The sequence below is a fragment of the Conger conger genome, chromosome 5 (assembly GCF_963514075.1).
Source record: "Conger conger chromosome 5, fConCon1.1, whole genome shotgun sequence".
NCBI classification, from domain to species: domain Eukaryota; kingdom Metazoa; phylum Chordata; class Actinopteri; order Anguilliformes; family Congridae; genus Conger; species Conger conger.
Genome location: NC_083764.1, coordinates 35,744,281 through 35,757,567, shown reverse-complemented (window position 1 = coordinate 35,757,567; position 13,287 = coordinate 35,744,281). Strand labels below are relative to the sequence as shown.

The 13,287-nt window shown below is 41.9% G+C and overlaps 1 protein-coding gene across 3 annotated transcripts in view; it reads right to left on the bottom strand.

Moving 5' to 3' along the window:
* Positions 1 to 12,777, bottom strand: part of nhsl1b (NHS-like 1b) — a 152,446-nt gene extending 139,669 nt beyond the window's left edge. For 2 of the 3 annotated variants that reach the window (XM_061241557.1, XM_061241558.1), the window contains exon 1: positions 12,306 to 12,776. In XM_061241557.1, the coding sequence (XP_061097541.1) occupies positions 12,306 to 12,651 (346 nt within the window). In that variant the 5' untranslated portion in view covers positions 12,652 to 12,776. Of the gene's footprint in view, positions 1 to 12,305 lie in introns of all 3 variants that reach the window. The other variant, XM_061241559.1, reaches the window with a different exon arrangement.
* Positions 12,778 to 13,287: the final 510 nt, after the last annotated feature.

Genomic DNA, 13,287 nt, shown 5'->3' with positions numbered 1-13,287 from the left:
CTGAAGGCCCCAGCACCCCAGGGTGTGGAGCAAAAAGGGGCGGGCCACGGCTCGCTCGCCCACTGCACACCATCCTAGGGGAGATTAAAAGCCTCCATCATTCCTTCTGCAGAGTAAACGCTCATTATTTAAAGTCTTTACTCCGTTTCATATCCATCGCCTGATGTTCACAAATCAGAATGTCCTCCTTCTCAGTGGTATCAGCGGAGATGAAAGTGCAGAGTTAAGTATGATGATGACCGTGGCTTTCGAGTCACATTAGCCTAAAGCCTGACCACAATGGCCCCCAAAGCGGGGGGGAAATGTAAATAAGCGCTGAAAGGCACGTAATGGTATTCCCCTACTTCACTTCCCCCGTTCCCTACAGGCATCTTCTCTGAGCCACATGTTCAGGCATGATGCTGTCCCCGCTAAACCCATGGCTCTTGTCGGCTTAAAATGGGGGGTGCTAATGGTTGAAAATGCATTGGTTGTGGGCGCGGTGATGTGTTGTCAACAAACCGGTATATCTGATGCCACATCAGCACATTTTAATATCAATCCAACAAACACCAAGAAACCAAAAAGTGCATTGTTCTCGTCACATTTGTGCCCATCGAAAATGGATTGCCAACCCTGTAGTTTCTACACTAAATCAGCTGCAGGCTGGGTAGGGTTAGTTTAGCTAATCTAAAAAGCAGTTCAGAGGGCTGATCCAGGACCGTTTAGACTGCGTTTTAACTGCTTTTAAAGGGAAACTTTATTATATAAAAATGTATTTATTGTTTATCATTTTCAATGCGTCACATATACAGTGCATATGAAAAGAATAGTTTCTCCTGATAAATTTTCCTGTTGGAATATTCAGCAGAAACGATTATTTTCGTATCTACTGTATTTCTGAAAGCAGCACATTGGTTTGAGGCTCATCTGATACTCTTCATGACTTAAAGCCATTTAGCCAATAAATGTGTTCTATACTGTATCAATTTACAGCTGAATCTAGTCCCACCCCCCAAGTCCCATAGAGATCCAATCAAAAGCAAAGAGTTTTAGTATCGCTTGTAGGACAACCTGAAAATAAGATATCTAGACTCTGATGATGTTGATAGGCCACAGACATCAGGAAGTCATGGCATGCAAAGGATATGTAACAAAATACAAAACATGACTACTTTCATTTACATAACATTGCTGTGTCCCAAACATTATGGTGCACTGGGGGGAGACTATGTATAAACATTGCTGTAATTTCTACAAGGTGAAACCAAAAAGTATAAGAATGCCCTTCACTAAAATCTGATAATGTGCACTTAAACCACATGTGATTTATTACAAATCTCAAATTGTGGAGTACAGAGAAATAAATAAATGATGGGTCTTTGTCCCAAACATTATGGAGGGCACTTCAGGCCACAGCCAAGGACATGTAGCTACTCAAAACAATGTTGTCCCCCAGGTATAATGGCTCCACTTTCTAGAGTAAGTCATAATATTTAATGGAGGCTGCAGCTGTTTAGTTGAAACACAAAAAAGGACATTTAGTTATAATTTCGATATTGTGACTTCAGAAATAGAGATCTGGATATGGATGCCACAATGTGTTTGCCTACAGTTCCCCTTTAAAAATGGCTAGTGCACTTCTCCTGTTGTCCCCGTAGTCCCCATTAGTGTGTTTGCTACAGGAACTGCTTTGTGGATAAGCCATGGCAACTCAGACCCTGTAGTTTTCCTACACAGCCTCGAGTGATGGGAAAGATTTTTTGATTTGGCTTAGAAAAACCAGGATAGGCTCTATTGCAAAGAGTTGTCAACATGACAAGAACAACAGGTCAGTGTTTTAAAGTGAAACTATCGGTGATAGTTGTTAAAACAGTCAGGAGAGTTGAGCAGGGAAGGGGAGGGATGGTTCCATGGTCCTGGCTCGGCTGGGGCCATTCAGAACGGCCAGTAGGGTCTCTCTCTCACGCCTCCATGCCCCCCAGGGCGAGAGGCTCTGGCCTGGGCTCAGGAGGGAAGAAGAATGCTCTCTCTGTTTGTCCCATGCGGAGGAAGGCTGGCTAACTTCCCTGAGTTTTGTTTAAGCGGGATGTGTTTTGCATCCTCCTCTTCAGAAAAACCGCACCAAGTAAGACTCCCAATCAGGGCCCAAGGATCCATAGCAAAGGATTCTATTATTCTGTTCTTGAACCCTGTACTTGCCATTCCTGTGGGCTGGGGGGTTTCACAGGGAGTTTGGGGGTGGGAGGTGGGGGGTTTAATGTGGTAGCTATGGATCCTTAGCTTGAGCCTAAAAATCCCTCCTCTGCTGCACTTTTTAGGGTTAGTAAAACACAGTAATGTGGGACAGTGCACCACCTTCCAGTTACAAATAACACATTTGAATCATCCATCATTCAAGGTTATAGAGTCTTCATAAAATTTTGTGTGTAAACTTGAATGAATGAGTGATATCTAAGACAGCCAGAGAAATGTATGAAAGCTTTTCCAGCTTATTCGTGGTTTCAAAAGTTTCTTCAGAATAGCATTTATCATAATGAAAGTTTAAATAACACACAGGCTGCCATGACATTACAGCACCCAAATTATTAGTTGCACTCAAAGCACTTGAAGGTAAAACTTTTTAAGTACTGCAAACAGTCATTGCTGCTCCTGTAAGTACAGTAAACAGAGAATAAATTACATTTGCACCTCACATTTTCAGTGAAAACAAACCCCGATTTTTCTTTTCATGCTTGAGCATTCTCTGCAGGTGAGTGGAAGTACGCCAAGGACAAACTGCACCCAACTGCTAGTCCTTGTTGATCGGGGATGTGAAAATACTGTGGAAGGTTTGCTTTAACAAACTGTGGCCATTTCCCTTCATGTCCTGACCATAAACTCTCAAAATGTATTTTAAAACAAAATGTCGCAATCATTCAACTTTTCCAATCATGTTTTCAAAGAACACAAACAGGACTTTAGGGCTGTTTTCCAAAACAGTGTAAATACCGATTTTTTACACGTAGGACTATATCGAATGGAACAGTCAGTTAGCATTTGATAATATACCCCAGGGAAGGTTCAGTTTAGTTGGAGTGCGCATCCAGTCAAAGGTTCCTGGAGGCCTGACTTGTAAATGCTTATCCAGAAAAACCTTCTTGTAGAAGCCCCCAATGAAGGTTCTTCTTAACCAAACACAGGATGCCACACCCAACAGAAATATCATCTGCCTATCCCTTTTTACACAGATCCACTGGGCTTACACAGACTGCCGTGTAAGCCCAGTGTATGTATAACCATGAATGCGACTCCAGGCCTTGACACTGCTCCAGAGTGTGGACTCCGGCAGTGTGGTGTTGGAGCATTTTAGAGACCCGGTGAGAGGGGCATGGGGTCAGGGTTGGAATGCAAGTGCTCAGCGTCGCTGTGTGGTTCCAAGGCTTTGGGTCATCCTCGTTCAGGGGTGACATCAGACAGCTGGTAACAATCCCTCGGTTATTTACTCTGTTGTGTCAAATCCCTCTCTCCGCCAGGCAGTAACTCACATCTCAGACACTAGATTACTTTAACTGGCTCTCAAAAGGAGGAGAACCTACCTGGCAAGCTAATGTGCCTGGAGGGCGGAGAGAGCAAAGTCTTTAACATGGCTCGGATATCCGAGCCCATTACCGCACAGGGGTTAATAATCAGGAAAATGTCACAAGGCTTCTTTAACAGGACTACTAGAGAGTGACACTCGAGTGAAAGGCATACCATGCTATATTTATTCGCCCTTGCCAGGGGGAGAAGGTTATCTGTCATCAGTCACTGCATTCACATGGAAACAGACCAGGGGCTCTAAGGTGGAACATGGAAACAGTGTGAAATGATCAGTCTTCCTTGGGCTACTACTTGTATCAACAGACATGGTAATTTGAGATGTGGAATCACTCATCTTTATTAATGCTGAGGAGGCTCTTCTTCTCCAGGTAATCTGAAGATGATGCCCCTCTGGATGAAAACCTAATCTTGCCAGAATAGGAAATATGAAATCACATTTCTACTTATATACACTCAGTGAGTACTTTATTAGGTTTATTTATTAGGTTAGATTTATTAGACTAATATTTTAGACTTATTAAGTCTTCTGCTGCTGTAGCCTATCGACTTAAGAGGATTGACATGTTGTGTGTTCAGAGATGCTCTTCTGCATACCGCTGTTGTAATGTCTGGTTATTTGCGTTACTGTTACTTCCTGTCAGCTTTGACCAATCTGGCCAACCCCTCAGACCTCTCTCATTACCAAGTGGTTTCTGGCCGCAGAACTTCTGTTTACTGGATGTTTTTTTGCACCATTCTCTGCAAACCCTAGAGACTGTTGTGCGTGAAAATTCAAGATCAGCAATACTCAAACAACCCTGTCTGGAACCAACAATCATTCTACGGTGAAAGACATTTTTTCACAATCCTGATGGTTGATGTGAACAAGAACTGAAGCCCTTGACCCGTATTCTGCATGATTTCATGCATGGCACTGCTGCCACACAATTGGCTGATTAGATAATCACATGAATAAGATACAGATGTTCCTAATAAAGTGCTCAGTGAGTGTAATTCCCAAAACTTTCTTCATAAGAGACTGTGGGATGGAAAAAATAAATATAGTAGACTCATCACTATAGTAGAGAGGTGGTCTTTTGAATGTGTTTTTACGAATTGGAGTCCATTATTAACTGGAATCCAAAACTTAGATTACAGCAGCCTCATTTCTAAAATGGGACTATTCTTAATTGAAAATATGAATATTTATTTATTCCTAGTTCAAAAAAAACAACCAATAATTAAACCCATAGGTTTGGATGTTTTTTATTCAACTGGAATGTTCTTAACAACACTGTGAGTGATGCTGACAGATGCAAAAAAAAATAATATAATAATAATTCAGAATAATCGCTTATTGCTTGCGTTGAACAATTATATTTTTCTATACATTTTTCTGTTATCACCAGGGAACCAGGGATTGACATTCCCCCGGAAACTTGAAAACTCACTAGAAGTACTGCAGTTTATTAAGCCTCTGTATAAAGCAGTTTATATTTCCCCATTGCACATTCCTATTCTCTTGTTGAGGTACCCAGTGTGGTGCCGAAAAAGCCCCATGACGTGGCAGACTCCTTGAACAGGTTCATGCCACTCAGCAGCTCCCATAGGAATCCATGTGTAAGTGGAAGTTGTCTCCAGTTTACGTATCACTGTGGCTATCACACTGAAGAAGTTAAAAAAAGGGGGGCTGGGCACTAAATTCACAAATTTCAGGAAACCACTGACCACTAAGTAGGGTGGGCTGAACTTGGGCCTAATTTCATTCCAACCCTCATCTCAACCTTGCAGCTGTGAAACTCCACATGCCTGAATACGGGGAATACCCAATATAAACATCTTCCATATATAAAGAAAGGAAAGCTGCACCTTCTTGACAGAGGTGGGCTGTTGTACAGTAGAGACAGGGATGGGACTGTCACTTTACAACCGCCAGAGACAGTGTCTCACTGGCAGGCTTTCTTCTGTATAATGGCATGTTCTACACCCAGACATAAAGCCTTTGTGTTGATGTGTCTGTTACAGGCATGTGCCAGCCTGGCCAACATGAATAACTACTCAAGCCACCCAGCAGTAGGTTGGCATTCCTAGAACACATGACAGAATACTTGACAAAGCATTTCTGTGGTCCAGACAAACTCAATCAATCTACCCAATTCTCATTCTTTGATAGTAAACACAGTGGTAGCAATTGTGCTGGAAAAACATCTGGTTTCTATTCAACGTGTCTTAAATATGGAGTAATAAGAACCGGAAAGTGGTGGCGCTCCCTGTGAATAAAAAAAACTACAGAAATGCTCATTCAGAATGCTGGAGTTAGCACCCTGTATTAGCAGGATCTCTGCGTCAGCAGTACAAAGTATGCAGGTGAGACCGGGCTCCATGTTGCACTTCAGTTCACCAGCTGCTATGCGTATACTACATCATGCAGGGTCTGCAAGCACCAGGCAGAACAGCATCAGACTGGAAATGGCAGTGTTGAGACTGGAAACATGCTAGAATGGATTTTCCCCAACAGAAATCATGGTTCTTGAATAATTACCTTGTAATGCCAAGGTACAGAAAATTGTCTGATGAATGTGATGTAATACAATGTAATACATTTTATAATTCTATATTTGACTTGTGCTATGCTACACAGCACTTCCTCATGCATATTTATGAAGTAGGTTTGGCCTTCAGGAAGATACCTTGCCTGAATGAATAACTTCATGAATTTGTTCATGACATCAAACTTTTTTACACATCCAACAGACTCTCAATCTAGCTCTCAGTATCATTGTTTTGCATAACACCTGCTCGCTGAATGAATATTCATGTAATTATTCATATATTAAAACTGTTTAGTCTTAACTCAAGGACCAACATTTCTTTGACATTTCAGTCTTGTCATTTCCTCAACCATCTCTGCCGACACATATGCAACCAATTAAGCTACTTTTCATGGTCTGTGCTCACGTTACGATAGACTCAGCACATTGGAGGGCAGGGCCCACCAGCCACTACAAACACTCTTTATTTTCCTTGGACGGCGGCTGGGCATCGTGCAGGAATCCCACCGCACAAACGTGTAACACTTTCCAGAATCCATAGAAATCAAACAAAGGGGAAGGAGTTTAACAGGAGTTCCTATACATTTCCGTTTCTGTGTACTGAGGCTGCCGAAACTCCCCATTACTAAGTACTATGTACTATTACTACGACAGAGGTCTTCAGAGTAGAGCAGCAAAGCAAAACAAGGAGAAGGCTGTAACAACCCCCCAAAGCAAGTCACCTACAGTCTACCTCGCAACAAGGAGAAACGTGGAGAACCTATTGTAGCCCTATATGAAAAATGTCAATGTAATCCAGATTTTTTTAAATGTAAGCCAGCCCCTCCCTCTATCTCTCCCTCTCTCATGCTCACAGACACAAGGTTTTACTCCATTACTGCCCCATTTCCTCTCCTGGCTGATTCAGTGTCAATGCTGACACTCTTCATAGCGTACTGCTTCATCTCACTTGAAACAAAAGGTGTCAACAGCAGTAGTAACTGCAACTTCCCTTTGAAAACGCGTAGGCTATTACTTGGGTCTACACAAAGAAGGCCATTTGAGCAGCACTCCACTGTGACACAGTGCATAGCGTCTCCAATCTAGATAAGATGCGTGACAAAAGCAGGATTCAACAGAAGTCAGTTTGCCTTCTTAAATTACACGTCAACTATGAAGTTACCTGTTCTATTGTCCTTCCGGGACACAGTAGCATTCCCCTGCTCCCCAGGGCATGGTCAAGGTTATGTTACTGGGCCACAAGTCAAAGCACCAGACATTGTTCTCCACTCAGGAATGGGAAAAAATACACTTTTTTGGTGACAAAATACCTCCCAAAAAATTTATCTAAAAGCTACGATCAACCTGGTGGAAGCCTGTTGCTTTGCAGGTGGCAAGGGATATAAATTGCCCAAAAAGAGAACAAAGAAACCCACAAAAAAATTTAATACACACAAAGTAGTGTAGTTCACGTATGAAAAATACAACCCATTCATGTTTCCACCGCAGCAAGCAGAGATGCCAGTTCTGACTGCCAGGCTGTTTAGGTGCAGTTTCACCACTCGTTTCATTGGAAATGAGGCGTTTCCGATACCAACAGCCCATCTGACCACAATTTGAAGGCTCTGTAATTCAAATTGACATACGGCAAAACCCAAGCACTAATCCGAGAGCCCTCAGCAGAGCCGTATACAATCCAACACACTACACAGTGCCCGTACAGGGCACTGAGACTACATTCATCGGTTTAGAAAGGAACTAAACAAAATCATTGCAACATGGTTCCATGACGTGAAATTGATCTGTCAATCTTGTTGGCCCTTCAGGTATATCTCAATGGGTGTATTCTGCAGGAAGTATTGCGCCGCAAGCATATTTCACATACTTTCTTAGAGAGCTAACAATGGAGATACACCTTCACTGCAAACCGAGTCACCGAGTTATGGTGTCCAACAAAATGGGTCTCACGGGTATGACATCGCTGACCATGAAACCCCAGCCACGTGGACGCATAGGCACGTTCCCCAGCTCTGTCTGTTATCCAGCTCCCATTTCAGAGAGAGGTGTGTCACATCACTACGCAAAGTTCCAGTATCAACAACATGCCTACAGGCTTCCACCTATCTGTACAGGAAGCAACATTAACCCAAATTAACCATTCATTTTAATCTGACTCAGTAAAGGTTTTTGTAACAAGACCCATTCAATTTTGTTTTTTAAATCACAGAAGAATGATGAGAATGTTAAGATCATGGGTCCGCAGCCGTGGAGAACACTGCTCTGGTATTCAGGAATTTCCGCTAAGCCGACTCTACGCAGTACCCCAATTCCATAGATAGTCGCTCATCTATGATGAGAATCCCCCTTCATCATCTTGCAATACAATGCGTGTGGTTTCACTTTGCTGTGTTTGCATCGATCATGATTTTAAGTCCTGAGCTATTTTATATTTCTACAGGGGCAGCCTGTAGTGTAGTGGTTAAGGTAAATGACTGGGACACGCAAGGTTGGTGATTCTAATCCCGGTGTAGCCACAATAAGATCCGCACAGCCGTTGTTCCACCACATCCTGTTGACCATCAGTGCTTCTAAATGAGGCTTTAGGACCACAATTAGTGGAAGATGAGGACCTTCAGCTATATTTAAGTTCTTAAGTGAACACAACACCTTGATCGATGGCTGGCGCAACACAAATCCTTGAGGTGGGAGAAAAAAAGGAAATAAATAAATAAATATAAAAACTCTCTGAAATCTCTGTACTATGTTCATCAGTCATGAGGATTTGGATGCTTTTAGCAGAGTAGAGGTTCTCTGTGTTGAAATGATACAGGATGAGTTTAACAGATTTACATAGAATGACAGTACAGGAACCTCAGTTACAGAGGCAACAAGTCGGCAGCAGATTTGACATGGATGCGAAAAGGTTGAAAGGCCTGGACACACCAAGCCGATGTCAAATAACTAGCAGCAACCAAGGCTGAGTGTCAAATCGTTTTCTGTTGCCTCACACGGCCTCATGTCGCCTGGGTCTACTTTGACTTCACTTATATTTCCAAAGGAGGCTGGTAAAAAAAAAAAAAACTGTGCAGTAACAGCAAATTGATCAAGGTGGCTCCTAACCAACTTGACTTGATTATCTTATTCCACCCATTACAAATGGACAGAAAAAGAGAGTGTTCTGAATTCACCTCGTCTCAAGGAGCAACAGGAACCAGCCTGAAAAGGCTTTCACAGATTAACTTTGGAAAAAGGCTTCAATTCATCAGCTCAAACTCAACACGTTAACATATTTTCTCTATATTATCAAATGATAACCAGCCGTAAGAGGCTGCCCATTTTTGCCCTAATTTCTAATATTCAGATATATCCTACCACCACCTGCACATTCCCATGTTATCTTCCCCAAATGCCCTGAAGTCCACTAGAGAATCTTTGGAGGCTTCTGGACACCCACCAATGGGCTCCTTGCCCTAGCACAGAAACTGGCCGGCCTTTGTCAAACTAATACATGCTAATAATGGAGCCCTGATCTGATGCCAACTTTAAGCACCCCTAGAAACAGAGAGGGAGAAAAGCAAGTGAAAGGGTGTTCTAACTTCACACCGACTTCCCTCTGACCCTCACCTCAGCAGCCAGCTCCTCCACCCCCGGCCCCAGCTTCTTGATCCTGTTTTCACAAAACTGAAGTAACAAAGATAAATCATTCTCTTTCTGACATCACCCTTTTCAGTTTGAAATAATTTTATATACATGTTAACCTATATGAGGGAGTGTTAGAATGTGGCTTCATTAACCAGAACAACCAACCATTCAGGAGACAGGGCCTCTCAAAGTTGGACCCCCTACCCTACCTAAAGAAACAGACATCTTCTTTGGAAATAAACATAACTATATGATTCTCCTTTTATCAGAAAGTTTATAAAAACGAGGTTATCCACAATTTCAATACTTTTGGCCTAAAATAAATAAAGATGTAAATTGTGTGATTCTTTGTCATCAAACCTTAATTTGCAATAAAAAGAAAAATGTTACAGGGTAGCTGCTTCTTTAGTTCACGTTGTGTTCATTACCGGTGTAGCAACAGCAGACTTCTTTGTATATGGTGGTTAAGTCAGTGAAACCTGTGAATCCTTAATGTTGCCTATGACTTTCTGTTTTACCTCAAATATTACTTCAATTTTACCATTTGTTTTTCATTGTATGACTGAAAAACTAAATTAAAGTGTAAATTGACTGTAGAGTAGCAGGAACATTTTTAAATAGCCATAAATTACCAACAAATATCATTCAAACAAATGTAAATAACTATAATAACACACATTTTAAGTCAGACATAAATTCTGTATTGATAACAATGTCAAGATTATATGGGAATAGTCTGGAATACCTCACCACCCCATCCCCTTCCTCAACCCCTCCTAAAATGGGGGCGACATGGCTCAGGCGGTAAGAGCAGTCGTCTGGCAGTCGGAGGGTTGCCGGTTGGATCCCCCGCCCGGTCTGTGTCAAAGTGTCCCTGAGCAAGACACCAAACCCCCCAATGCTCCTGACGAGCTGGTTGGTGCCTTGCATGGCAGCCAATCGCCGTGAGTGTGCGTATGAATGGGTGAATGAGAAGCATCAATTTTACCGCGCTTTGGATAAAGGCACTATATAAATGCCTACCATTTACCATTTACCATTTAAAATGTACCAGCTATAAGCAACTGGGAGAGGGATCAGGTCGGTTGAGAAATTAAGAGCAGAGAAATAGCAAGATGCAAACTCCATACAGAAAACCCCCGACCGGGATTTAAACCCTGGCGTTGTTGTTGTGAGGCGAAGGCAATATCAACTGCACTGTTTTCTGTTGCCTCACGTAGCCTCATATCGCCTGTGTAAACTGCACTGGAACACACCACAAAGATGACGGCGGATGTTCTGCTGATGCGTGAGATGAAATAACTCTCCGTACCAGGAGGCAGTGATGTGTGTATTCACAAATAAAAAAAGACAACAGGTACAAAACACCCTGGCTATGGGACCCAACTGCCTTCTGCACCAAAATTGAGTTTTAATGCTTTTAATGTTTCTCACAGCAGCATCTTAAGGCACATATGCTTCCTAATCAGAGTCTACCTGTAAGAAGCAGAGGCATGCACCACCATGCCACTGCAGCGCTCATACTAGAAATTTATAAAAATATGAGAGGAGATATGCAATGAAACTAAAATATTTAGAGGCCATTAGGTCAGGGAATTCTTGATCAACAAGGACCCTGACCCAGTAGCTCAGAGTCCAGTAATAAATTGAACAGATGGAAATGTTTAAATGGTTTAGACTGATATAAACTGATATTGCAATGTGATTACTTTCGTTTTGCTGATGCTTAATACATACCATAATAACGCCATTCAATGGTGTTTCAAGTAGTAGACTTACCTTTACAGTCACTTTAAAATGAAATTACATAACAAGGAAGCCCAAGTGAGGACAAAATGTATTGCAAAGCAATGTGAAAGTTTTTACATTTTGAAGCCACTGGTCAGGGGTTGATAATGCTTTTCTCATCTCATTTGGATTTAGTAATTCTGCTCGTATTTTGTCATTGCAACACTAAAGTAATTCAAAATCCATTTGGCGTCTGCCTCTAAGCGACAATTTCTCACAGATGGTCAGTGTGGGATTGGGGATCTATCAAATTTGACAGGATTTGCGCCTTTAAAAAAACATTAGCATAACTTTCAACTCTGTCCCATCCCGATCCCCATGGCGCTTCCTACAACATGTCACATCGGCCTTTTCTTTGACACCGCTTCCTTGACCATTTGGCAACTTTCACTAAATGTTTTCGTGAAATAAAAACATTTTGCGTATAGGTAAACTGGCTATAGTCTAGTTAATGTGGATCAGGAAGCTAGATATAGCCTAAAATGCAATGGGCAGCTAAAGTAGGTAGTCTACAGGCACAGTGACAATTTGACAACACAATCAACCTTATCCAACATCTTGAATCTCTGCTGTTGCATGTTTGTCAGGCTATATGAAGTCGAATGTGGACGTATGGCAATGCGCACAATAAAATCAATCCATCCGTTAACCACCTCAAACGCACTTTACAACAAAAACAATGTTAGCTCTAATTTGCCGTCATGCAGCCTATAACAGCTAGTCTATTAAAATAATCCGAGAAACAATGAGCTAAATAGACTAACGTTAGCGAGCTAGACTGCAAGTGAGCATCAGTCAACTTACGGATTTTGATTTTCTTGTGATCGAAACTTCGGACAGTACTCTGTAAAGTTTCCAGGCGAAGTTGAATTCTGCAGGACCTCTTTGATAGCAATCCGGCTTCTGCTTCGATTTCCAGAAATATGTTGCTGGCGTGCCGCGAAAGGTCGGAAAGTTGATGGATAATATTGGTCAGGGTGTGACAGCAAACCTCTTCCAAAGATGTAAACAAAACGAGCTTACGAACTTTGTAATCACCCACCCCGGTGAAGTTACAATCGTCTCGGTCAGTAAGTGCCCCGGCTATGTAATCCACGTCGTTCAACCTGCACACGCGCCTGGGTTCCACAGACCTTGAATGAAAAGGCATTTTACCCAATATGTTCTATGATAAATCTAACAACAATCGCTTTTCAGTATCTCAAAAATCCAATAAAAAGTTCTGAGAGTTTGAGATATCGTTCAGTTGCACAAACGAGGGATCCCGCCATATTCTACAAAGGATGCGAAATTCAGCTGTTCGTGAAAGGTTGCAGCGAGTCCGTCAAGGCTAGTAACTGAAGTAGCTTACTTGGGAGGAAAAGTGTTGAAAGCACAAAGAAAACGTGGAAAAGGCGCAACCACCTGTAGCAAGTGGAACTGGATTCCAATAAAAAATGGAGACAAGTTTACCTGAGCATGTGTATCAACGGTCATGCGCTGCTGGAGAAAAATGTGGAGTGGAGTTTGACCTGGATCATTCTAAAACGATGCGAAACAAAACCATGCGGCGGATAAAAACCGGAATGAAAACAGTTTTATCTAATTTATGTATTCTTATTTTGTACTTATGATGATTATATCTAAATAGGCAACACAATAGACGAACTACATAATAATGATTCGACGAATAATTGCTACGACAGTTAGCCTACTATGGAATTAATGATATTATAATTGGATGCAAACTGATATTAGACAATTGTTTTGTATTATAGATCTGATCGGTTTTTCATGTTCTAAAACT